General features: G+C 45.8%; 1 protein-coding gene across 13 annotated transcripts in view; it reads left to right on the top strand.

Annotated features, from left to right (window-relative positions):
* The window catches only part of PLXNB1 (plexin B1), a 191,026-nt gene that overhangs the window by 101,243 nt on the left and 62,993 nt on the right, over positions 1-26,790 (top strand). For all 13 annotated transcript variants that reach the window (XR_013636020.1, XM_073350752.2, XM_078853513.1 and 10 more), the window contains 8 exons: positions 11,683-11,783; positions 13,352-13,484; positions 14,243-14,399; positions 21,094-21,202; positions 21,296-21,404; positions 22,244-23,107; positions 23,883-24,008; positions 25,180-25,302. Coding sequence is in view for 12 of the 13 variants with exons in the window: in XM_073350752.2 (XP_073206853.1) it covers positions 11,683-11,783; positions 13,352-13,484; positions 14,243-14,399; positions 21,094-21,202; positions 21,296-21,404; positions 22,244-23,107; positions 23,883-24,008; positions 25,180-25,302 (1,722 nt within the window). In the remaining variant the exon portion in view is untranslated. The remainder of the gene's footprint in view (positions 1-11,682; positions 11,784-13,351; positions 13,485-14,242; positions 14,400-21,093; positions 21,203-21,295; positions 21,405-22,243; positions 23,108-23,882; positions 24,009-25,179; positions 25,303-26,790) is intronic.

A 26,790-nucleotide genomic window follows, 5' to 3' on the forward strand; every position in this document is an offset into this window, starting at 1 on the left:
TCTCTTCTGCAGGCTAAACAATCCCAGCTCCCTCAGCCTCTCCTCATAACTCATGTGTTCCAGACCCCTAATCACCCTAATCACGGCTACTCCTCCTCCTGTTCCTCAGGAGGACATGAAAGCCCACCAAGAACTTTTGAAAAGGGTGGCATCAAGCCTCAACCTACAAGCTGAGGAGGTGGAGGAATCCTCGGACTCCCTCTTTGATGTCCACTCAGCTACAGCGCCAGCCAGGGTGGCTCTCCCACTCCAAGAGGTGTGCCAAAGTTCTCAAATGCCCCATGACAGACCCTGGCTTCCTTGCCCCCCATCTCTAAGAGGGGAGAACGGAAGTATTTCGTGCCTGCCAAAGGGCACGAGTATCTATATACCCACCCTGCCCCCAACTCTCTAGTTGTCGAGGCAGTCAACCATAAGGAGCGCCAGGGCCAACCTGCTCCTACCCCTAAGAATAAGGACTCAAGGAGACTAGACTTATTCTGTAGAAAGAGATTTATTTGTCCTCGAGCTTCCAACTGAGGGTGGCAAACCACCAAGCCTTGCTTAGCAGATATGAGTTTAACTTGTGGGGCTCTATGCCAAAATTTGCAGACTCCCTTCAGGAGCGTGATAAGAAGGAGTTTAAGGCTCTGGTCGAGGAGGGCACAGCTGTAGCCAGGGCAGCCCTTGAGGCAGCCTCGGACGCTGCAGATACAGCTGCACGATCTACGGCCTCCACGGTGTCCACGAGAAGAGCGTTGTGACTCCTGTTGTTGGGTTTGTCCAGCGAGGCACAGAACTTCTTGCAGGACCTTCCATTTGACAGCAAGGTCCTGTTCACGGAACAAACAGACGTGAAGTTACACGGTCTTAAGGACTCCTGCACGACATTAAAGACTCTGTGTATCTATGTCCCAGCCCCAGCCAGGACCAAATTCAAGTCGCAGCAAGCCCCTAGTCAGGCTACCCACTCCAAATACGAGCCCCCTTATAAAAGATCAAGAGCCTATAAAAAGCGCCCACAGCGACTGTCTCGGCCCGTGCCCCAGCCTGGGTCCTCCAAGGGCAAGCAGGCAGGTAAGCGCCAGTTTGATGGGACACCTGGGGACGACTTACCAGTTTGTACCAGGGATCCACCCAACCTTCCCTTCTCCAACCGCCTATGTACTTTCTTCCCAGAGTGGTTGCTACTGACCTTGGACCGTTGGGTCCTCAGCACCATCTCTTGGCGCTATACCCTCCAATTTCTCTTTGCCCCACCTACCCACCCTCCCTCCCCATCCCTCTTCAGGGACGCCTCTCATGAAGGCTTACTTGAGCAAGAGATGAGGTGGCTCCTTCACTTAGGAGTGGTGGAGGTGGTGCTGGCAGAGTTCAGATACAAGGGGTACTACTCCTGCTATTTCCTTATCCCGAAGGCCAAAGGGGGGCTCAGGCCCATCCTGGATCTGCAAGGCCTGAACCACTACCTGGGGAAACTCAAGTTCCGCATGGTCTCTCTGGCCTCCATCATCCCCTTCCTGGATCCCGTGGACTGGTACGCCGCCCGCGATCTACAGGACACATACTTCCACATTCACATATTCGAGGGACATAGGCGTTTCCTCCGTTTCATGGTAGGGCAGGAGCACTACCAGTTCACTGTCCTCCCATTTGGCTTATCAACGGCACCCAGAGTCTTCACAAAGTGTATGTCTGTGGTAGTGGCCTACCTCAGGCGTCAGGGGGGTCCAGATTTTTTCCTACCTCGACGACTGGCTGGTCAAAGGCAGCTCCAGGTCACAGGTATAGGATCAAGTAACCACTCCTGCCCACGAGCTTCACAGTGGGGCTGCTGGTAAGCAGCACCAAATCCACGTTGGTACTGGTGCAACACAGAGTTAATTGGTACAATTCTGGACGCGACATTGGCCAGAGCCTCCCTCCCACTGGACAGATTCGACACCTTGAGGGAGCTCATCAGGGTGGTCACGAGGTTTCCTGAGATGACCACGAGGGTGTGCCTCCAGCTCCTGGGCCATATATCGGTGTGCACGTACATGGTTCATCATGCCAGACTCAGGATGCTGCCTCTTCAGCTCTGGTTGGCCTCGACATTCTCCCAGTCCAGAGACAGGCTGGACAAGGTCCTCACTGTGCCCAAACTCGTGCTAGCCTCCCTCTGCTGGTGGTCCACCCCGGGGAACATGCTCCGAGGGGTCCCGTTCAGGGGCTGGCCACTGACTGTGAGTTGGTGCACGATGCGTTGGACTTGGGGTGGGGAGCCCGTGTGGGAAACCTCCAGACCCAAGGCCTTTGGTCCATGCAGGAACCAGCCCTACACATAAAAGTCAAGGAGCTCAGGACGGTCCGCCTAGCCTGTGTGGCCTTTTGCTCATGCCTAGCAGACAGAGTGGTCACAGTTCTCATGGATAACGTGGCCTTTGTGTTCTACATCAACAGACAAGGCGGGGCCCGCTTCTCAGCTCTCTGCCAGGAAGCCCTCAGGCTGTGGAACTTCTGTACAGCCCATGATATCAACCTGGAAGCCCATCGCTTACCGGGCGTCCGAAACTCTCAGGTGGATTGGCTGAGTTGAGACTTCTCCTCTCAGCACAAATCGTCGCTGCACCCAGAAGTGGTGCACAGGATTTTCCGAATGGAGGGTTCTTCGCGACCAGACACTTCCACCGGTGTCCCCATTTCTGCTCCAGGGGAGGGCTGGGCAGGGGCACGATCTCCAACGCCTTCCTTCTGTCTTGATCGGGTCAACTTTTGTATGCCTTTCCCCCAATTTCCCTGATTGGCAAGGTCTTGGAAAAGATCAAGATGGACAGGGCTTGCATCCTTCTGATCGCCCTGGCATGGCCCAGACAGCTCTGGTACAGGGCTCTCACAAGCTTGGCAATTGCCCCGCCATGGCCGTTGCCAACCCTCCCAGAACTTCTCTCCCAGGACCAAGGGGGCCTCCTCCACCCCAGCCTAGCAACCCTCCACCTCACAGCGTGGTTGCTCAATGGTTAGGCCAAGAGAAGAGGACCTGCTCGAAGGGAGGCCAGCGAATCCTCCTGGAGAGCAGGAGGCCCTCCATGCGTCAGGCCTACTTGGCAAAATGGTCTTGGTTTTCCCGGTGGGCCGTCGATCAGGGTGTCTCGCCAATGGCTGCCCCAATCCATCTTATACTGGATTACCTCCTTCATCTCAGAGCCCAGGGTCTAGTGCCCTCATGCCATGACCGGTCGATTCCTTAAGGGCTTGGATTGCCTCTTTCCTTATGTTAGACCCCTGGTCCCTCAGCGGGACCTGAACTTGGTGCTGGCCAGGCTCCATTTGAGCTGCTTGCTACATGCTCCTAGTCCCACCTCTCATGGAAAGTAGTTTTTCTTGTGGCGATCAATTAGCCATTCTTGTGGCGACCCTGCTAGAAGGGTATCGGAGCTTCAGGCCCTGACCGCCGAACCCCGGTATACAGTATTCCATAAGGATAAAATCCAGCTCCGCCCACACCCTTCATTTCTCCCTAAGATGGTCTCCACCTATCATACGGGCCAGGCCATTTCCTACCCATGCTCTGTCCCAAGCCCAACACGTCCAGTGAGGAGCGCCGCCTCCACATGCTAGATGTAAGATGGGCTCTGGCCTTTTTATCTGGAACATACGAAACCATTCAGTAAGTCTTCGCAGCTGTTCATTGCCACGGCTGAGCGCATGAAAGGGCGGCTGATATCCACTCAGCAGCTCTCCAACTGGATCACTTCATGTATCCATACTTGTTACAACCTGGCGGGAGTTCTCCCGCCACTGATTGTGAGGGCGCACTCGACTAGGGCGCAGGCCTCGTCCGGTACCTTTCTGGCTCACGTCTCTATTCAGGGCATTTGAAGGGCTGCCACATGTTCATCAGTCCACACATTCACCTCGCACTGTGCAATCATCTCCCAAACTAGGGAGGACGCCAGGTTCGGCAAGGCAGTGCTTCATCCCAAGTGTCTGTGAACTCCTATCCACCTCTAACAGATATACCTTGGAATCATGTGTTATGGAATGCACATGAGCAATCACTCGAAGAAAAGACAGTTACCTTTTCTGTAACTGGTGTTCTTCGAGATGTGTTGCTCCCTGTCCCGCCCCTGGAATCCCTGCCCCTGACTGCCCCCTGCTGCCCCATCCAACCCCTCCTTTCCTTCCTGACTGCCCCCCCTCCCCGGGTCCCTTGCCCCAATTCAACCCCCTGTTCCCCACCCTCTGACCACCCCCCAAACTCCCCTGCCCTCTATCCAACCCTCCCTGCCCCCTTACCGCGCTACCTGGAGCACCGGTGGCTGGATCACGCACCACACAGCACAGAGCACTGGGTCAGGCTGGGCTCTGCAGCTGCACTGCCCAAGGAGGTCACAGCCCCGCCGCTCAGAGCATTGAGCCGACGGCGCAGTGAGCGGAGGCTGTGGGCAAGGGGCTGGGGGCGAGCCTCCCAGGCCAGGAGCTATGGGGCCGGGCAGGAGAGTCCTGTGGGCCCTAGTTCACCCACCTCTGTGTTAGTGGACTTCCCTCTTATCCCATGACTGATAATTTTGCTTAAGACCTTTTCGTGAGGAAACTTGTCAAAGGCTTTCTGAAAGTCCAAGTACATTATATTCATTGGATCACCCTTGTCCAATATGTATTGACCCCACCTCAAAGAAATCTAATAGATTGGTGACGCATGATTTCGCTTTACAGAAGCCATGTTGGCTCTTTCCCAATTTACCTTCATTTGTGTGTTTGATAATTCTGTTCTTTACTATAGTTTCAACCAATTTCCCTGGTACTGAAGTTAGGCTTACTGCCTTATAATTGCCAAGATGGCCTCTGGAGCCATTTTAAAAAATTGGCTTTACATTGGCTATCCTCCAATCATCTGGTACAGAGGCTAATTTAAGCGGTAAGTTACATATCACATTTAGTAGTTCTGAAGGAACTCAAATGTGAAACTGCAGAATGTTTGGGTGAATACCCTCTGGTCCTGGTGATTTATTGCTATTTAATTTATCAATTTGTTCCAAAACCTCCTCTATTGACACCTCAATCTGAGACTGTTCCTCAGATTTGTCACTTAAAAAGAATAGCTCAGATGTGGAAATCTCCCTCTCATCATCTGCAGTAAAGATTGAAGCAAAGAATTAATTTAGTGTCTCCTCTTCAAGTGATCCTCTGGTCCTTCAAGTGATCCATCCCGTGTCGCCCATTCCCAGCTTCTGGTAAACAGAGGCTAGGGACACTTCAGAGTATGGTTTTGCATCCGTGCACATCCTGGCTAACAGCCATTGATGAACCATCTCCTTAGCAGTCTTGTCTTCCTTGACTGCCTTGAGTGTTAAAGTACACATCAACACAACCTTAACTCTGCCCTGCCCCCCTGCCATTCCCAAGCTCCAGAGAATTAACTGCATTCTGCATTCACTGTGTTAAGAATAGCTATACTGAATAGTGGAGGCATTAGCTGGAGCAGCTTGATAGAGATGTGATTGTGATCTGAAGAGGTCTGGAGATTACTTTGAGGAGCATCACAGAGCTGTGAATGTGATATGAGGACATCTAAATCTTTGCTCCACTGTATGTGATCGAAGGAATGCATCAGTTAAGCACTGAGTTGTGTAGGTTGTGTCAGAAGGTGGGGTACAGGGCTCTGCTTGCCATGGGGATTGTCAGCAGTGAGGTGGGATATGAAACCCTGTCATTGTGGTTAATGATAGGTAAATTAAAGTGTAATGTTAGGTGAAATCCTATGAGTAAGAATGAAGGGGGTGAGGGAATTGTAAAATGTAACCTGTGTGTGTGGTTGCCCAGTACTTGAGTGTAGAATAGTGTAGGTAGCTCCTGTTCAGAACAGCTGATCTAAAAACAAATTTTGCCTTAGAAAAGAGAAGGCATATTACTCTGCTACGGTTGTCACATGTCCAGTTCCCTTAGTGATATGCACTTTCTGCAAAAGCAGAGTTCAAGTATGTGAGCTATGAAAGTATTGGGTCATTACTCAGAGGGCAGATGTAACGTTGTGTTGGCATGTACCTTAACTCTGTGTTTCCTCTCTTTCAAAAGTTTGACTTTTGCTGAACTTGATATTCTTGAGGGCATGAGATACTACCGGGCAACCTTAACTCTGCTTAATGATGTCTTCCATCAGTGAATTTCCTAATTTTTTTTTTTTTAAACAGAAAGAGGAATGTTTGTAGGAGTTAGTAGCCATTTAGGCAGTTGCAGTTGTCACAGATCCTAACAAACAGTCCTTCCTGGCCATCCACTAGGACTGCTGTGAGGAGAATCCAAGCCTCTGAGCTATTGATCCCCTGGCATGTGTTACACTTCTAAAACCTCAGCAGGCTGGAGCACTGCTTCCTCCCTTGGCTTTTTTGGCACATTTCCTGGGCACTGACTCTTGGACTGCTACCACGTCTTGAAAATGGGGCTTGTCACAGGGCGCATCGCTCACTGTTGTTGCCTCCTCCTGGTATTCTGGGGATTAGCTTGAGGCTGACTCTGCCCCAACTCCGGCTGCAGTTTGCACACTGTCAGTTAGTCTCTGCTGTCCGCCTGCAACCCCTCTTGCAGCCTCAGGAACTGCAATATCCTCTTCATGGTGTGGCCCTCTGGTCATGTCACTATCTGAGTTCCCCCCTTGTGGGCGGGGTTAGCTCCTCAATAGTACGAGGCCGTCTTCCCGCCCACTGTCTTGGTGCCACTCTTCCAGTGGCTGGTAGGGGAACCTGGGCCCGCCCCCTTCTCTGGTTTCAGCCCAGGGACCCTCAGTTTAGCAGTCTGGGCCCTCTCTCTCTAGCCTCACTGTTCTATCCCTTGGCTGCTTCCTACTACTGGTTCCCCTTTTCTTCCTAGGCCTACCAGTTCCCAAAGCCTCCTCCCTCTTCCCAGGGAGTGGCTGCAGTCTCCACTTATTCCTCCCTTTCTCCTGGGAATGTCTGCCTTATCCCAGCAGCCCCTTCTGCTTTCAGCTGCCTGTGTATTCCAGCCCAGCTGAGCCTCCTTAATTAGCTACCTAATTTGTTAATTGGCCCATCTGGCTTGCATTAAACCCTGCAGGATGAATGTGCGGTAGACACCCCATCACAGGGCTTCAAACCCACCTGCCCTAGGACCTAAGATCAGCACTGACCTCAGTTACGTAAACATCCCCCTCTGCCAAAACTTTGCCCCAAAGAAGTGAAGTTTGTGATGTACAGTTTAATTCTCAGGGGCATGCAGTGGTTCTGAAGCAGACAAGACGCATGCACTTTGTATAGTCTAATGCCTTTATGCTTTTTTATACTTAATCATGTAAAGCACAGGAGAGTCCAGATCATACAAAACATGAAAGATTAAATGCATGTCCCTGCCTCAGTTTCATCAGCATTGCAGGTCATTCTTTTGGCTGGGGTATGAATCCCTTGGGTTGTCCAGAGTTCTGGTGGTTATCTGGCCTCAGAAAACAGGGCAGAGACCCCCTGCCTCATGAGGCTGCTAAATGCTGAGTGACCTCTTCCTTGGAGCCCCTTATCCAGCTTCTGTGACCTTGCTCTCTCTTGCCCCAAGCTGCTGCTTCTTGTCTGACTCCCCCTGTTCTTGTGTATTTCTTTATTTAAACCTCTCCTGGTCATCTGGTCTTTTTACTCTACTCCTGGTAAATTGCCACTGCTCCTACCCTCCTCCCCTTCCTTCAGAGGAGTCAGCTAAACCAGTTTTCTGAGGATGCAGCTCACCCACTGTTCCCAGATATTTTCACCTAGTCGTTAGGTCCTAAGCACCTTCTGTAGTATCTGTCTGGTGTGTAACCACTGCAGGTCCTGTCAGCTATGGTGGATCCACATACATACAAGCATTCATGAGAAAGCAGGTTTTCACAGTACAACTTCACAGTATCAATCAGAATTTCTAATTTATACAGCCATAACCCCAGTTCATCACCGTTCTCATCTAGATTTGCAGTAGATAAACTACTGTGTGTAGATAGTAACAAAACAACCTAGCTTTTATATAGTGCTTTTGATCAGTACATCTCAAAGAACTTTACATCATTATCCCCATTTTACAGATGGGAAACTGAGGCTCAGGTCCATAGATCATTCACAGATTCGTAGATTCCAAGACCAGAAGAGACCATTGTGGTCATCTAGTCTGATTTCTGTATAACACAAGCCATAGATTCCCCCAAAATATTTCCTAAATCATAGTTTAGAGAAACATCCACTGTTGATCTTAAAATTCAGTGATGGAGAATCTACTGTGATCCTTGGTAATTTGTTCCAGTGGTTAGTTACTCTCACTATTACAAATTTACACCTTATTTCCAGTCTGAATTTGTCTATCTCCATTGGATTGCGTTACACCTTTCTGTGCTAGATTAAAGAGCCGATTGTTAAATATTTGTTCCCCAAGTAAGTCCTTATAGACTGTGATCAACTTACCCTTTACCTCTTTGATAAGCTAAATAACTAGAGGTCCTTGAGTCTGTCACTAAAAGGCATGTTTTCTAATCCTTTAACCATTCTCATGGCTCTTCTCTGAACCCTCTCCAGTTTATCAACATCCTTCTTGAATTGTGGCAGCAGAACTGAACACAGTATTCCAGCAGCAGTCACACAAGTCAAATAACCTCTTTACACCTACTTGAGATTCCCCCATTTGTGTATCCCAGAACTGCAGTTAGCTCTTTTGGCCACAGTGTCACACGAGCTCATGTTCAACTGATTATCCACCAATTCTCAAATCTTTTTCAGTCACTGCTTCTGAGTATAGAGTCCCCCATCCAGTAAGTATGGCCGGCGTTCTTTGTTCCTAGATATATACATTTACGTTTAGCCATATTAAAATGCACATTGTTTACTTTTGCTCAGTTTACCAAGCGATCCAGAGCACTCTGAATCAGTGACCTGTCCTCTTCATTATTTACCTCTCCCCCAATTTCTGTGTCCTCTGCAAACTTTAAATAGCATAGGTCCAAGAACTGATCCCAATGGGACTCCTCTAGAAACACACCCATTCAATAATGATTTCCAATTACGTTTTGAGACCTGTCAGCCAGTTTTTAATCCATCTAATGTGTGCCATATTAATTTTGTATCATTCAAGTTTTAAAATGTCATGCCTACTAAGTCAAATGACTTGGAGAAGTCTCCGTATATTACATCTGCACTATTACCTTTGTCAATCAAATTTGTAATCTCATCAAAAAAAGATATCAAGTTAGTTAACAGGATCTGTTTTCCATAAACTCATGTTGGTTGGCATTAAATATATTAATCTCCTTTAATTATTTATTAATTGAGTCCCATATCAGCCGCTCGGCAATCTTGCCGAGGTTGTTGTCTGACTAAGAGGCCTAAAATTACCTGGGTCATCCTATTTATCCTTATTAAAGTAGCTTTCTTCTAATCTTCTGGAACTTCCCCAGTATTCCAAGACTTTTTGAAATTTACATTAACGGCCCAGTAAGCTCCTAAATCAGCTCTTTTGAAACTCTTTGTTGCAGATTATCTGGACAAACTGATTTTAAAATGTCTAACTTCAGTAGTTGCTGTTCAACATTCTCCTGAGATACTAGTGGAATAGAAAGTGTTTTATCATATGATATGTCTACATCATCTGTTTTCTTCCAAAATACAGAACAGAAATATTTATTGAAGACATCTACCTTTTCTTCATGGTTTATGATAATTTTGACATTTCCATCTATTAATGGACCAATACCATTGTTATGATACTTTTTGTTCCTAACATACTTAAAAAGCTCCTCCTTATTGTCCCTAATTCTGCTAGCCATAGATTTCTTCTTGTGTCCTTCTGCTTCTCTTAGCAATTTTCTACAATTCCTAGCTTCTGATTTATATTCATTACTATCAACTTCCCCTTTCTTCCATTTGATATATAGATCTTTTAAATTTTTTATAGCTGCCTTCACTTCCCCCATAAACCAGGTCAGATTTTTAACCCTTCTTCCTCAGTTGTGGGATTATGGCTTTTTGGGCATCTGTGAAAGTATTCTTAAACAATTTTGGATGATCATTTATATTTTTCTGATTAAATTCTCCCTCCCAGCTGATTTGTCTGATAATTTTTTTTCAGCTTTGTGATATTGGCATTTTTAAAGCACCAAGTATGTATTTATATCACTGGTCTGGACTTTATTCTGGGTCCACATTAGAAATATGATCAAATCATGATCACGTGTACCTAAATTACCATTAATTTTAGTACTGTGGTCAGACCACCTTTATCTGTCAAGCTCTAATGTAGAATTCCTCCATGTTGGCTACAACACTTGTTGATTAAGGAAAATGTCAGAGAGATGAAGAGACTTGCCTAAGGTCACTCAGCAGGCCACTGCCAGAGCCAGGAATAGTTGCAGTGTGGGGGTCTCTCGACACCATTACTGTATGATTCCTAAATGCTCCTCTCTCTCCTGTACGTTTTGTGATAGTGGAATGGGGATAATGGTCATGCTTCTAAATGTGTAGTTGTTAACAGAGCTAGTGAGAGAAATCTCAGACATCTATATGTCCCAAAATCTTGAGAGCTTTATTACATTGGCTTAGTAAATTTACATGCATGAGAGAAGATGGGAGTGTTTCTTTTCTTCTCCAGCCTCTCCCCTACCATTTCGTGCAACATGTAGCCCTTCCACCAACCCTTCCAGCTCAGACCTTTTCCAGATGTTTGTCCTACCAGGAATTTGAAGTGTCATTAGCTGAGCACAGTTTAGGATCTAAGTTGTCTGCTTATCCCCATGAGCTATCTAGGTGCCATGAAACTTCCTAAACTACAAACCCTCTTGGCTTCTCTATCTTTGCATGTTCAGTGTAATCTGATTTGCTTGTGAACATTAGGCATGAGGGTAAATTAGGAGCCAAGCTCTTCGGCTAATACCATTCTGAATTTTGCTCCCCCAGAAGGTTAGTGGGTGCCATGCACTCTTTGGGGGAAACCCTCAAGTGAGTGCAAGCCTTTTATCAGGATCAGAGCCATGGTTTGATCCCCAGATCTGGGTGAAAATATGTCAACATTAAGAAAATACTTTTTTACTTTTTTGTATTTTGGGAACCCCTTGGTCAAAATGACCACAAATTTGGAACACCCTGGCCAGTGTTTGATGAGCCATATCAAATTTCAAGGCAATCTGAGTAACCATGTAGATTTTAGAGCACTTAGAAGAACTGAGGTTTAAACCAACAGCTGGCTTATACCTTAACTATACTAGACCAGGCAGTCCACTATAATATTTATTAGGAACTGAACTGAAGCACATACTACAGGAGGTTATCAAGGATCCATTGCATAACTCTGTACAGCAACAACTTCTGTGAGAAAAGAGGGATAAAATCTATTGTGCCTCAGTCTTTCTGTGACATTAAAATCTGACCTTTTCACAATACCAGAGTTTTCCGTTTGTAAAAAAGATTGTACTACTGGTAGTTTATATAGTAGCAGCACCCGTGTCTTAGCTCTGCCTTGGCATTTTTGTAGCAGCCAACACCATCCAATGGGGCAAATTTCTCTTCCATTGATATGGGAATGGCCACTTTTGAACATTTGGCTCCTATTTCTTTAGTTTCAGATGATGCTGGTAGCTAACAGGATGTTGAATGAGCATCAGTGTCATGAGAAACATTAGGAAGAGCAGAAGTTGTAGGGCTTGTGTGTGGAGCTGCGGGGTTTTGAGCTGGAATTTCACTAGATTAATTTGTCTTTCTCTGGCAGGTGGTAAAGGTTCCCATATTAGAATGTTCACAGTACTTGGATTGTGAATCGTGTTTGACACTGAAAGATCCATACTGTGGCTGGTGTGTTCTCCAGGGACGGTAAGATCTCTGATCACTTCCTCAACAAGGCTCTTCAGAGAAATGATTATTTGGGATTAGCTAGTTAATTTTCTTTTGTTTAGTTCTGTCCGTTTTACTGGAAAACTCCAATAAGGTACAGTATGCGATGATGTTAACTCTTCTATTTGTACATTTATATGATCTTGTACAACATGCATTTAGACTTATATAGCCCTACTTGAAATACTATTAGCTGCTGCATGTGGTACATACATCTCCTCTGTGTTCCTTCATTCTTTAAACCCTCATCCTTCTATCATCTGATTCTGTCTCCCCACACGACCTCCCGGAAATGCCACCATTAGTCAACAGCTGCTTTTTCTCTGGCACCTTCCAGTTCCTGCAAATTGGAGCCACTGCATTTCACTCAGTTCTGCACTTCTCTTCCGTCACCATGCACTGTATTCTTCCCAGTGGATCTCAGTCTGGGTTTCACTCTGACCACAGCAAGGAAACTAGTCAGTTCCGTGCAGCTAACAGCCTTCTCCTTTTTGCTGTTACTGGCTCATCCTCTCTCTGCATTCAGCCTTTGACACTCTGTTCCAGTCCTTGGTAGTGGATCCAGCAATGCTGTGAACTACAACTCCCATCAAACATGGTTCTGCTTCCACTTGCTATCCTTTTCTGTCTATGCAGTGCCACAGTGTTCAGTTCATTACCCTCTGTTATGTCCCTTCCTCTCAGGTTTCTCACCTCCACCTTTAATGTTGGTGGCCAGGTTTACTCAGCTGTAAATTGTAAATATAATCTACAAAATGAAGTTGTGCTGTATCTAATGTACCCAGTGTGGCCAAGATTCCCATTCATGCCCAAATTTGGATTCACAGAATCCTAGAATCTCAGGGTTGGAAGGGACCTCAAGAGGTCATCTAGTTCAACCCCTTGCTCAAAGCAGGACCAATCCCCAACTAAAGCATCCCGGCCAGGGCTTTGTCAAGCCTGACCTTAAAAACCTCTAAGGAAGGAGATTCCACCACCTCCCTAGGTAATGCATTCTAGTGCTTCACCACCCTCCTAGTGAAAAAGTTTTTCCCAATATCCAAGCTAAACCTCCCCCACTGCAACTTGAGACCATTACTCCTTGTTCTGTCATCTTCTACCACTGAGAACAGCCTAGATCCATCCTCTTTAGAACCCCCTTTAAGATAGATGAAAGCAGCTATCAAATCCCCCCTCATTCTTCTCTTTTACAGACTAAATAATCCCAGTTCCCTCAGCCTCTCCTCATAAGTCATGTGTTCCAAACCCCTAATCATTTTTGTTGCCCTCCACTGGACTCTTTCCAATTTTTCCACATCCTCCTTGTAGTGTGGGGCCCAAAACTGGACACACTACTCCAGATGAGGCCTCAACAATGCCAAATAGCACTGTTGGAGCTACTGAGGCTACCTGCCTTAGCTTGTTGTCACTGCTGTAGTTGGTGTGTATGGTTTTCTTACCACTCTTGCTGGGGAGAGTCCTGCTCACAGCAATATTGTAGCCAAAGAATACATCCCCTCCTCAGTTTTGGAGAACACGCTGATGGTTTCCTAAATCTTTTTCTTCAGGTGCAGTCGTCGCTCTGAGTGCTCCAGATCCATAGTGAGTGAGCAGTGGCTCTGGAGTTTTAATTCTACAAAGCAATGTTTATCCATCCAGTCACTAAGCCCAGCTAATATCAGCAGAGAAGAAAAGAGAAATGTGAGCAGTGACATAGTACTTGGAAAACATACCAATGTGATAAGAATGGTGGCTTTCTCCTTTCATGTCTGTAGATGGTTGGCCACCTTCCATTCTGGTGTAAATGAGAAAATCTCCTATTGACTTCAATGGGAGCTGAATCACTAAGCTTTGGACTTCATCCAGGGTGTGCCTTACTCAGGGCACTTAAGTGTCATGATGGTTTCAGGAGGGATGGGTTCCTTCATGACTTTGTCAAGTCAGATGTCTATGCATATATTATTATGAGAGTGATACATTTTGGGGGTTCTTTCTTGCCTTGTGCTGCTACTGCAAAGTCTGTCCTTGGCTTGGCATGTGTAAGCATACCTATAGATTTCTAAAGCTTCATTATGCTGATTATTAAAAGGATAATGAAAGAAAGTTTAAAATCATCAGCCCAGTTTCTGACCTCTGCTAGAAGAGCCAATGGGAAACTGAGGTGTCTCATGGATGAGAATTCTGTTGATGTGCCAAGAGCCGGTGGGAACCCAGCTTCCATCTAGAGAACTGGGTGCTTGTTTACAGGAAGGACATTAAGGAATGGCATTGAAAATGGCAGCAAGGATAATGTGATTAGAAACAATAGTGGGAGCCGTCTTAGAAAGAAAATGGATGGATGGATCAATTATTTTTTTGTGTCTCTAAAAATGAGAGATTAGGAAAACAATTATATTAACTAGAAAAGTGTGAATTATGAAGGGACAAATTGTGGATTTATATTAATATTTGATTGGCAGATTTTCCTGACTATCTTGGATTTACCATCCTTGCATGAGGAAGAATCATATTCTTGTTACTTTGAAGACTACGAGAGTCCAGCAGTTCTGACAGAGTCAGGCATCGTGTGTCCCTCCCCAGATCCCAGCCAAGTACCAGCTTTGAAAACAGGAACAGGTCAGTTCAACATTTTCTGTAAATGAAGTATAAAACGACTGGTAAACAAAATAATCAGAAGAAGGAACAATGGAGTTTGTCAGAATGTCGGTGGCGAGGTGGAATATGATAGAATTCTAATGCTTTAATGATGGTTAAGTGAAAGTATAGGTTGAGTTGGTATCCTGTGAGTAAGTATAAGGGAGTTTTAAAAGTCTGTCACATAGTTCCTAAATTGTACACATATGGTATTGTTTCTGGGGAGCTGGCTAAGTGTCAGTGTTCACCAGGGTGTGGAACTGCCTGAATCTTAAAGTGTCAAGGGCCACTGTGAGTATGTGCGCATTGAAGCATTGCTCAAAGAGGGTAGACAGAGGTGGTGTGGGTGACTGTATTTTTTTTCCTTTCTGTCCATTTGTCCTGTGGTTGAGAGTGAATGGGCTGTAAAAGAGGTGAAGAACATGTACATTTCAGACACTGTTGGCAGAGGAATGGTATATGTGTGAATGGGGCATGTTGGGATATTTCTGGAAGAGGGCAGAGTTAAGGTTGCATGGGCAACATTAACTGTACATTGAGTTTTGCTCAGGTTAGTTTCTGCAAGGGGATGACATAGTACCAAGCAACCGTAACTCTGTGGTAACTTAGTTTTTTACCATTGAATTAGGTAGATAAATACTACTGGGAACTGTCATTCTACGAGACTTTCACTTCCCAGATACAGGTTGGGGAACAAATGCTACTAATAATGGTAGGGCCTAGTTATTCCTGGATATGATAGCTGACAGATTTGGTTACCAAATAGTCATTAAGCCAACAAAGGTTAATACTATTTTAGATTTGGTTTTAGTAACCAGTAACATTATAGAAGAGCTAGTTGTAAAAAATCTTGGATTGACTAAGCATGAGTTGATTCAGTTTAAATTAAATGGAAGGATAATCAAAACTAGGTCACCAACTACAGGGCAGACTTTGAGAAATGAAGGGAAATAATTAATGAAGGCAACTGGACTGAAGAGCTCAAGGACTTAATGTGAATCCTTGGAATTTCTTCCAGATAATTTTTGCACCTTTAACTTGAACTTGCATCCCCAACAAGAAGAATAAACTTGTAGGGAAGTGCTCCAAACCTAATTGGATGAAATACCACCTCAAAAATGTGATAGTAGGAGTAAGCAGAGATTCTACAAAGGAGTGGAAAAAGGGATCAGTCAGCAAGGAAAGTAAAAGAGGTCAGAAAGTGGAGAGGTAAAGTGATAATTGCCAAAAGTCAAGTTGAGTTAAACCTTGCAAAGGAAATTAAAACAAATAGTTAAAGGTACCACATAAATAAAAAGAGAACAAGAAGATAAGAAATGGGACAGAGATTAAGGATAATCTTGGTCTGGCCCCGACCCTAAATTAATATTTGCCTCAGTTTTCAATAAAGATGATAATATAGAATGTGTGGGCAAAGGCAGGATGGCTAATTGGGATTGAATGTATAGAAATGGAAATACTGCATCAGAGGTGAAAGCAAAACTCAAAATGCTTAATGCATTCAAATCAGGGGGACTGGATAATCTCCATCCCAGAATACTGAAAGAACTGGCTCATGAATTTGCAAATCCTAGAATTTTTAATCTATCAAATTGGGGGTAGTATCATATGGCTGGAGAACAGGAAATATAGTACTTATATTTAAGAAAGGGAAAAAAGGTAATCTGGGAACAACAGACCCGTTAGCTTGACCTCAGTAGTATACAAGGCTTTAGAACAGTTTTTAAAGGAAACAGACATTAAAGACATGGTAGTAAATGGAAAAAGGGGTAAAAAGCAGCATGGGTTTACAAAAGATAGATTGTGCCAGAATAACACATCTTTTTTTGATAAGACAAGAGGAATCCAGGAGATCTAATCTATATGGACCTTCAGAAAACATTTGATACAGTACCACATGGCAGGTTCCAGAGTACCACATGGGAAATTATTAGTTAAGATGAGAAAATGAGGTTAGTACAAAAATCATAGAATATCAGGGTTGGAAGGGACCTCAGGAGGTCATCTAGTCCAACCCCCTGCTCAAAGCAGGACCAACCCCAACTAAATCATCCCAACCAGGGCTTTGTCAAGCATGACCTTAAAAACTTCTAAGAAAGGAGATTCCATCACCTCCCTAGGTAACGCATTCCAGTGCTTCACCACCCTCCTAGTGAAAAAGTTTTTCCTAATATCCAACCTAAACCTCCCCCACTGCAACTTGAGACCATGACTCCTTGTTCTGCCATTTGCTACCACTGAGAATAGTCTAGATCCATCCTCTTGGGAACCCCCTTTCAGGTAGTTGAAAGCAGCTATCAAATCCCCCCTCATTCTTCTCTTCCGCAAACTAAATAATCCTAGTTCCCTCAGTCTCTCTTCATAAATCATGTGTTCCAGTCTCAGAACTAGACTCAATGACCCAGGAGGTCTCATCCAGTCCTATGTTCCTATTCAATTGGAGGGAAATACTTATGAAGAAGCAAAGGCTGGAAGAGACCTAGGGCCCCAAGGGTGATTGTGGACAACACGAAAAGGAGTACTTGTGGCACCTTAGAGACCTACCAATTTATTTGAGCATAAGCTTTCGTGAGCTACAGCTCACTTCATCAGATGCATACTGTGGAAAGTGTAGAAGATCTTTTTATACACACAAAGCATGAAAAAATACCTCCCCCCCACCCCACTCTCCTGCTGGTAATAGCTTATCTAAAGTGACCACTCTCCTTACAGTGTGTATGATAATCAAGGTGGGCCATTTCCAGCACAAATCCAGGGTTTAACAAGAACGTCTGGGGGGGTTGGGGGGGGTAGGAAAAAACAAGGGGCAATAGGTTACCTTGCATAATGACTTAGCCACTCCCAGTCTCTATTCAAGCCTAAGTTAATTGTATCCAATTTGCAAATGAATTCCAATTCAGCAGTCTCTCACTGGAGTCTGGATTTGAAGTTTTTTTGTTGTAATATCGCAACTTTCATGTCTGTAATCGCGTGACCAGAGAGATTGAAGTGTTCTCCGACTGGTTTATGAATGTTATAATTCTTGACATCTGATTTGTGTCCATTTATTCTTTTACGTAGAGACTGTCCAGTTTGACCAATGTACATGGCAGAGGGGCATTGCTGGCACATGATGGCATATATCACATTGGTGGATGTGCAGGTGAACGAGCCTCTGATAGTGTGGCTGATGTGATTAGGCCCTGTGATGGTGTCCCCTGAATAGATATGTGGGCACAGTTGGCAACGGGCTTTGTTGCAAGGATAGGTTCCTGGGTTAGTGGTTCTGTTGTGTGGTATGTGGTTGCTGGTGAGTATTTGCTTCAGGTTGAGGGGCTGTCTGTAGGCAAGGACTGGCCTGTCTCCCAAGATTTGTGAGAGTGTTGGGTCATATTTCAGGATAGGTTGTAGATCCTTAATAATATGTTGGAGGGGTTTTAGTTGGGGGCTGAAGGTGACGGCTAGTGGCGTTCTGTTATGTTCTTTGTTAGGTCTGTCCTGTAGTAGGTTACTTCTGGGAACTCTTCTGGCTCTGTCAATCTGTTTCTTCACTTCCGCAGGTGGGTATTGTAGTTGTAACCTTGATTATCATACACATTGTAAGGTTGCATCCGATGAAGTGAGCTGTAGCTCATGAAAGCTCATGCTCAAATAAATTGGTTAGTCTCTAAGGTGCCACAAGTACTCCTTTTCTTATTGTAAGGAGAGTGGTCACTTTAGATAAGCTATTACCAGCAGGAGAGTGGGGTGGGGGGAGGTATTTTTTCATGCTTTGTGTGTATAAAAAGATCTTCTACACTTTTCACAATATGCATCTGATGAAGTGAGCTGTAGCTCATGAAAGCTTATGCTCAAATAAATTGGTAGGTCTCTAAGGTGCAACAAGTCCTCCTTTTCTTTTTGCGAATACAGACTAACACGGCTGTTACTCTGAAACCTGTGGACAACACAGTAGACATGTGTCTGCTATGCAATATGGCATCACAAAAAACTAACACAGCCTTTGTTTATGAATGGAGAGGTATCATGTTCTGAGCAAGGAGTGTACAGTGTCCTTCCGTCCAGCACAGCTCAGGCAGCACCTGGAATTCTGTGTTCAGGTCTGGACATCACTGGACCCAAAAGATACTGACAAACTGAAATTCAGTTAGGATCAACTACAATGATTAGGGGACTGGAAAGGTTCATTTTAAAGGGTTTTATGTATACAGCTTGGCTGAGATAAGACTGAGGGGGAACTAGGGACCTGTGCACCAGTATTCAAAGTGGTAAAATGGGGTAACAGCGGGAGTAATAGAATGGAAATAAATCAAGAAAATTTAGGCTGACTATCAGGCTAAACTTCTTGCCCATGATCTGCATCAGCGTTTTGAATCCTCTCCACTTGGGAACATCATCACAGCAGTGATTGAAAATGAAAGTGACACAGCACTGGAGTGAACAGTGCTGTGTTGCTAGGGGCGTTAGATTGATTGAACTAGTAACATTTATAATTTTGTGACTCTGTGGCATATGTTCGGAGGATTTGGTAGTTTCAGGACCCCTGAGCTGGATTCATATTTTCATCTGGGCAGGGAGTAGCAAATTAAACTGCTGTTACAGTATGTAAGCTTATGTCAGATCCAAAAACATCATAAGGCTGGTTTACAAATCATGATGTCTCTAAAAACCCCAAATGTATTGTTTCTTATTTGCTTTTTGATTTTTGAACTGTGTGGCAGAAGCCACTGTCCCAAAGATGTAAACATCTTAAGGTCACAACTCAACCTGAAGGCAGAGGCAGAAGTGTGGGCCTTGGAGGGAGCTCACCTTCCTCACTCCTTGTTCCTGAGGCTGGGAGTTGCCCTTCTATCTCCCTCTTCTGTCACTCTCTTCCCCATCTTCATCTCCACGTCCATAGTCCTCTCCCCCACAATCTCCTGTCCCCAGCCTGTCCCAGCATTAACCTGTCCTCACATTTGCTTTTCTTTCCTGTTAAACTATCCTACATTTTCCCCCCTGCCTCCCTCCATTCCCTTGTACCCCCTTAGTTTCCTCCTGGATTTCTTCAGCCTCTTGCCTGTTTCCCATATTCTCCTGCCCATTCAGTCTCCCTCCTTGCATTATGGTTCCCTGACATCCCCTTCAGTGCCACTCCCTTCATCCTTTAGTTTTCCCTGCAACCTCCTCCTGGTCCCCACATTCCTCTATAGCCTTCAGCCCCCAACAATACTGCTGTGGCCATCTTCCCTGAAGGTAGCCTGGCTTCATTCAAATTGAAAACGGTGAGAATTGGTGGCCATTTTCACTAGGTGCAGCCTTGTGTTCATATGCAAAGACTCTAGGGAAATGGAGGACATTTTGGCTGAGACCAGGTTGGCTTCTGCCGCAATAAAAGTAATAAGCAATAGTGAGCATTTTGGAGCAGGGCGTATTTAAGGATTGGAATCCAGCATTCATGAAATCACTAGACCTTTTAAAAAACACCAAACATCATGAACTCTGTGACAAAATCACAGAAATTGACAACACCGTGTTGGCTGGTGGCTTTGGTGGATTTTCCTTGCCCAAGATTGATCTGCATGTGGTTGCAACAATTGGTTTTCACACACCTTTTAGTCAGATATTTTCTCAACAGCACCCTTCACCTCTGTCCTCTTGTGAAAAGCCCAGCCTGCGCCATACTGACCCTCTCTTAGATGCAGAGATAGAGGTGATTTTGGTATTTGTCTGAATCCGGATACATACCTAAAGCCTACCTGGAACAGAGGAAGTGAACCACTGACATGAGGAACTGACATGAGGAGAAGGGCAGCCCAGCCTGCAGACTGCTTATTCACTTGGTAGGTGAGCAGTCTGGCCAGCTCCCTGAGGAATGGCAAAGCCTGGAGGTCGGCTGGCTGTGGGGCTTTCCCTTTTGTTCAGAGTGCAAGCGTCTGTCTCCAGCGTGGTGGGTGGGTATTTATGAATAAAGATGATAAATGTACTTATAAAAACAGAAAGACAAGGTGTGTAAGGTAATATCTTGTATCAGACCAGTTTCTGCTGGTGAGAGGGAAGGGCTTTCGAGATTACACAGAGCTTGGAAGCTTGTCTCTTTCAACAACAGAAGTTTGTCCAATAAAAGATACTACCCCCCACCTTGTGTGTCTAATATCCTGGGACCAACACATCTACAACAACACTGGAAACAACTTATAAAAACAGTCTGTATTACATGCCTCTGTATGACGCATTGGCTGTGTCTTAGATACCAAGTGTGAATATTTCTTCAGCCATCAAATCTGCAAGAAAACAGTGAAAATGCTCTAATACTCCTGGAGACAAAGAGAATGAGACCCTCTTAGGGGTTGTAGGTAAAAGGATACCTGAAATCAGGCCAGACAAAAATTCTCAAGTCTCCAACAAATTTGTATCCAAAGGGCTTGTAAGCACCTTTCCTGATTTACCTCATAGTTTGTACACTAAATAAACTTCTCTATGTGATGGTAGGATGTGGCATGTATAAAATTATAATTTCCATTGGTTTGGTTTTAATTAAGTTAAGGGAGGGTGAAAATCGGGCTTGTGCTGGGAGGCTTGCTTCCCAACTAATCTGTGGAGACAGTGTGTCCCTCTATAAAGCGTACCATATGTCTGTCTGTCTAATAATACTGCAGCATGTATACCTGTCACAGCTCCATTATTTTAGAGGTGCCATTTTTATTTCCCTTTTCAGAGCACATAACTTTAAAGCTAGTGGTGCGTTTCCATGATGTCTTCATTGCTTCCGTGGATTTCTCTTTCTATGACTGTGCCGCAGTAGCCTTGCAGTGGAAGTCAGCACCGTGAGTACATGTTGGTTTCCTGTCTAAAGGCTTTGGCCATTCCTATTTGTCTATTGGACCTCCTCAGAGGCTAATCTTGTACTGTTGTTTCAGGTGTCAGGGATGTGTGAGCAGTCAGTGGGGATGTAACTGGTGTATCCACCAACACCTCTGCACCCACAAAGCAACTTGTGAAGAGGGGACCATTATCTACAATGAGAGGGTTTGTCTCATTCATAGATCCCATCTGCTAAGAATGCCACTGAAGTCCAGAAAGATTAGGTTTTTACTTAGATTAAGATGGCAGCCATCTTGCTGCTGTAGGGGCTGAGAGTGTTAAGAGGAGTATGTGTCCCCTTCTGATACTAAAGTGGGGCTCCTGAACCCTCAGAGCCTGGCTGCTTTGTAGAGCTTTCACAGGTATTGTGGGGTGGGGGCTGAGGAAAGGTTTCCAGCAGCAGGGCAGTGAGGCAGGACAGGCCTCTTATTCAGAGTGAGTCATAACTCATCCAGAAACCCTCCCTTGTGCCCAGCCTACGATCTTGTTGTGAGGTATCTGGGGAAGCTGGAAGGCATCAGGAAGCTGGGAGGAAACTACCAGGGAACTGATTGTAGGGAGGCAGGCAGGGAGCAGGAGAGAATTGGCCTGGGGAGAAGTGTGTCAGGCTGGAGCACATTGCAGTGTGAAGAAGATAAGCAGGGAGCACCAGCTGGAAGGAACAGGGGTCTCTTGGTGAAGGATGGATAAAGCTGTGCAAGAGGAGAAACTGAAAGTTGAGCTAATCCTTCATACTCTGAGAGTTTCAGCCCCTCAGGATCTCTCTCTAGGATGTACAGTATTAGCCTTTATTCCCTGTGCTCAGTGAAGCCAACCAGTGTGAGAGGCTTATCTCTCTCTCGGTAGAAGTCTCAGAAAGGTCAAATTGTCTCCTAGGAATTCCCTTTTGCCATGGAATCTGACTGACTATTGTTTTTTGCTTGTGTCTTTCTCTCACATGTTGCTGTTTTCATGTTCTCTCTGTGATTCTCTCTCTCTGCCCCCATCTCAATGGCTCCCCTCAGACACAAATTCCAACCTCAAGTCCATTTCTTTCTTCAGCTGCTTCCACTACCATGACCTTCACCAACATACTCACTGGGGCCACCAAACCCATCACTCCCTCAGTCACTATGGTGGTGACCCACACTCCCATCACAGAGTCAGTCCCCACCACTCTGCCTGCAGTCTCTGCCATGACTGCTTATCCCACAGGGACCTTTAGCCACACACACGCAGCAACTCCAACTACAGCCATTCTCACCTTTCTCAAGACCACCACTGAATCTGCGGTGCTACCCCTAACAGACAAGCCCGCTACTACCAGCCTTGCCACAAATCCTACTGTAGCATCTGTCACTACCAGCCCAGCAGAGACTGCAGACCATACAGCTCTGCCTACCTCTGAACCAGCCCCAGAAGCGTGGTTCACTGACCCACACACCACTGCTGCCTTCAATACTCTGCAGCCAGTTGTGACAGCATTAACCCCTCCCCCTGACATCACAAATTCCACATGGTCTCCCACTACTTCTTTACCAACCTCTGAGGCATCCACATCTGCCATCCCATCTCCTTTCACCCCCAATCAAAATTCAAATGCCACCGCCTCCTCTGCTGATTTCCCAGGAGACCTAGAGACAGAACTACCTCCCTCTGAGGTCCCATCTTCAGTCCTTCCTGACTGGCTACTTGGGGAAGGCACAGAGCTCAAGGATACAGAGGATTGGATGGATTCACTGCAGACCGAGAATGATACGTCACCCTTCTCTGCTTCCACTCTTCTCTCAGGCGATGGAGACTCTTCAGAGAGGGATGGCCCTGATTTCCCCAGAATCCTGCACCCTGGTTTTGACTATCAGTATGATGCCCCTGGATTTTTGGAGTTGGTGAGTCTGATGCAGCTCTCAGACCTACTGTTAGAGCTATGATCTACTTTGACATTCAGGTGCAGGTCACTGAATTGGGAGACATAACATTACAGGAAGGAAGATGGGGTCTCCTGGAGGAGGAGGAGGAGCCAAAGGATGGTGGTGTGTTCAGAGTGGGAAATCGCAGCCTGAGGAAGGAAGGGGTCTTTGGTGTTGTAATGTGGCCATTTACCTGGAAGCTACACAATGTCCAACCGAGGGGTTTCCTGGTACACCATTCCTAGGGCTTGCGTAGTGTCTGCTTTCTCCTGCTCGCTGTCTTCGGGGTCTTACATTGCTCTCCTTACCCCTGTAGTAAATGGCTGGGTCTACACTATGAGCTGGGGTGTGATTCCCAGCCTGCATGCACATAGTCGCTGTAGCTGCCATTGAGCTAGGTTGCTAAAAAGAGTCGTATGGGTGCAGTAGCTTGGACAGGACCAAGGAAGCTACGGGCTAGCCATGCTTAGTACAAACCTGTCTGAGCCTGTTGCTACGTCTTCGGCATGGCGAGCCCATGCCACCACTGTCTGGGCTACCCCAGCTCTACTGTAGTTCTCAGCATGCTAACTCAATGAGTGCGAGTTTGTCTAAGCAAGCTGGGAATCTTGCTCCAAGTATAAACATACCCAGTGCGCCCAGCTTCCCCTTCTCTTAGGATGAGATTTCATTCCTGTATTTGCCTCTGTTAATTGCTCCAGTCAAACTCAGCTCCCTGCACCGTGGGTGCTCTTTATGGGTGTTTGTTTTTCAGAATGAGGAGTTTAGCTGGGGTCCTGGAGCCTGTCCCTGTGTGCAGGGCATTCAGGGATCCTCTCTGCTCCCAGTCAATGTGAAGCAGAAGATAACCCTGCTGGGGAAAAACTTCAATCTGTATCAGGTATGTTTCCCATTAGCACTGAGAAGAGGTTTGCTTGCAGCATGGCACCCTGTGGGCAGCCTCTGGCACCGCGGTTCCTAGATACGTCAAATTTAAGGACATCTCGCTGAAGCACCGAGATTCCTACACTGCTGAGGTGCTGTCATAGGTGCAAACTGGCAAACTCCAGGATTGTTTTGGTAACAAGATGGGGATTTGAACTCATCTCTGGCTAAGGAGATATCTGGGGGACTTCAGTGGCTGGTGAGGGGGAATTAGGCACTTTCTCCTTTAGAGGAGGAGGGAGTCAGGGTTTGGCTGCAACAGTGAGATTATCCTCAAACTGCATCTTTCCTGAATGTGGGGGCTGCGTATCCAGGGTGGGTCCCTGCTGAGTCTCTTCTCATTCCATTTTAAACCTCAAAAGCTGAGCGTAGTTCTTCCATTTTTCCTTATCCTGTCCCCTTCTCCTGATGTACTAAAATGTCCGGGTGGCTATTCCACATCTGAAGCTTCTACAACAGAGTTAAAATTAAGCCTTACAGATCCTCAAATACTCTGGTTCCTTTGGGCTGCATTTGCTGTCTTAGATGCAATCATATTTGTCTCTAAAGATCGAAGACCACTTCAATAACCTCTCTGGAATGATAGACTTATGTACAAACTGCAGCTGGAACCTGATAGGTTTCAGGGCGTGTGGCCTATTTCTCTCAGTTACACACTAATTGTTACCTTTCTCTGTTGAAGTGTGTATTGTACATAAAAAGCATGGTTGGTGACTGACACATACCCTGGCTCATTTTTCTAATTCTTTTCCTCTGGTCTTCTTTTCTCTAATCGCCCTGCTTCTGGGCAGAAATCTTTTGATAGGAACCCTCTCCTCTCCCCAGCATACAGTGTCTGTCTTCTGGGAATTAAATTGTTTGTGGTCTTGATTTGATTCCTCTCATGTGGGGATCATGAAGAAGGGAGAGTATAGGAGGGACTAGAACGCAGGAGAAAGATGGCTTGGCAAATGAGAACAAGGAGCATGTTGCTTGCATAGGGAGTGGTATGGAAAAGGGCACTAAGATGGGAACAGGAGGAGAAGTTATATGGGGAAGCATAGTGGTGTATGCCTGGGAGCCTCTGTGTGTAGGTTTGGCCATGTGAGTGGATACTGGTGAAGCTGTCTCTCTCATCCTGGCTGTAGGATCAGCAATGGGACTATGAGTGTGTCCTGATTGTGGAGGGGAGGACAGTGGTGATGGATGCTTATGTTGAGGGGGAGGAAGCAAACCGATCACTCTGCTACATCACGTGTCAGCTACACCAGGTAAGTATTTAGATGGCAGAAGCTATCCAGACTTACCACTTAATCCAGTCTCATCCAGGTTTTTGTTGACGATCCTCTTAGTCTGACTGGAGAGAAGACTAAAAATTACATAAATTGTGAGCTCTTTGGGGCAGAGACCATCTTTCTGTTCTGTGTTTGTATGGTACCTGGCACAACAGGGCCCTGATCCCTGAGGTTGCTGTAAGACAAGTAATAATAATAAAGTCTTCAGATAGCGGAAGGTTAGTTTTATCTGTGCCATAGTACAGTGATAATGCCATGATTGTGGCAGAGAACAATGCCGTACCTGTAACACATCTCACTACCATCCCTATGATATCCAAAAGGTTAGCTTCATTGCCCTTTCATTTAGCACTCTGTCACTCCCACCGGCAGTGCTTCGTTTGCCTTTTTGTGGGCTCTTCTGGAATTGAGGACAGCTCCTTTGCAGAAAGCCTCTTGGAGAAAACCAAAATAACAAAGTAAGATAGATGCAAGCATGAGGTATGTAGCATGTACAATCCTAGCCTGCTGAGGGTGCTAGAGTTATAGATGACATTAATGTATTCTGTCTGGCCTTTGCAACAGGAGAGAGAGGGATACTGGCCCAGAGATTGTTGGCTGTTTCTACCAGGATGAGAGATTTGAGGCTGGTTTTGGAGGGGAATGAGGAGGGTGTGTGCTGCTATGTAGCATGTGGAGAGGATCTGTAAATAGACTGGAGTGGATGGCACATGCAGCTGTCCCTAGAGGTCCCTGTCTGGGCACCCTAACTGCTGTAGCAGCTTCTTTGACTGCCTTTGAGAGACCTAGAAGGTTGAAATATGGTAATGGCATTGGGTGAGCACTTGGGGTCATTTGACTCCTGTGGTGGGCATAGAAGGCTAGGCGAGGATGTTATGGTGAGGAGGCATAGGCACTGTAGGTAAAGATCATGGATTCTTCAAGTGCTTGCTCATGCACACCATTCTAAGTTAGTGCACGCCTACGTGCGTAGTTGTTGGAGATATTTGCCTTAGTGATATCCATAGGGTCGGCTGTGGCACCCTCTTGAGTGTGCGCTCATGTGTCAGTATATTAGGCGCCGCCAGCCCTACACCCTTTCGGTTCCTTCTTACCGCTCATGTGGTTGGTCGGAGCACCTTTCCCTTGCCTAGCAAGCGGTCACTGGTTTTTCTCCTTTGCTTCATATTTTTGTTGTAAATAGTTTGTTTACAGTAGTTAGCTAGTGAAGTAGTTGTTAAGCACTGCAGTTAGTAAGTTAGGGTCCCGGCGGGGACTTTGTCCCCTTGGTTTCTGGGTTTTAAGCCCTGTGCCGACTGCAACAGGCCTGCGCCGACTGCAACGGGCCTGTGCCTGTTAGTGAGCTCCATAGCAGCTGCCTGAAATGCTTGAAGGAAGTGTTGTATCTATAAGAACTTTTGTCCCAGAACACAGAAAGAGCATGACATCCATTTGGGGGCCCTCCTCATGGAGGCAGCTCTCCAT

The sequence above is a fragment of the Lepidochelys kempii genome, chromosome 7 (genome assembly GCF_965140285.1).
Source record: "Lepidochelys kempii isolate rLepKem1 chromosome 7, rLepKem1.hap1, whole genome shotgun sequence".
Classification (NCBI taxonomy): Eukaryota; Metazoa; Chordata; order Testudines; family Cheloniidae; genus Lepidochelys; species Lepidochelys kempii.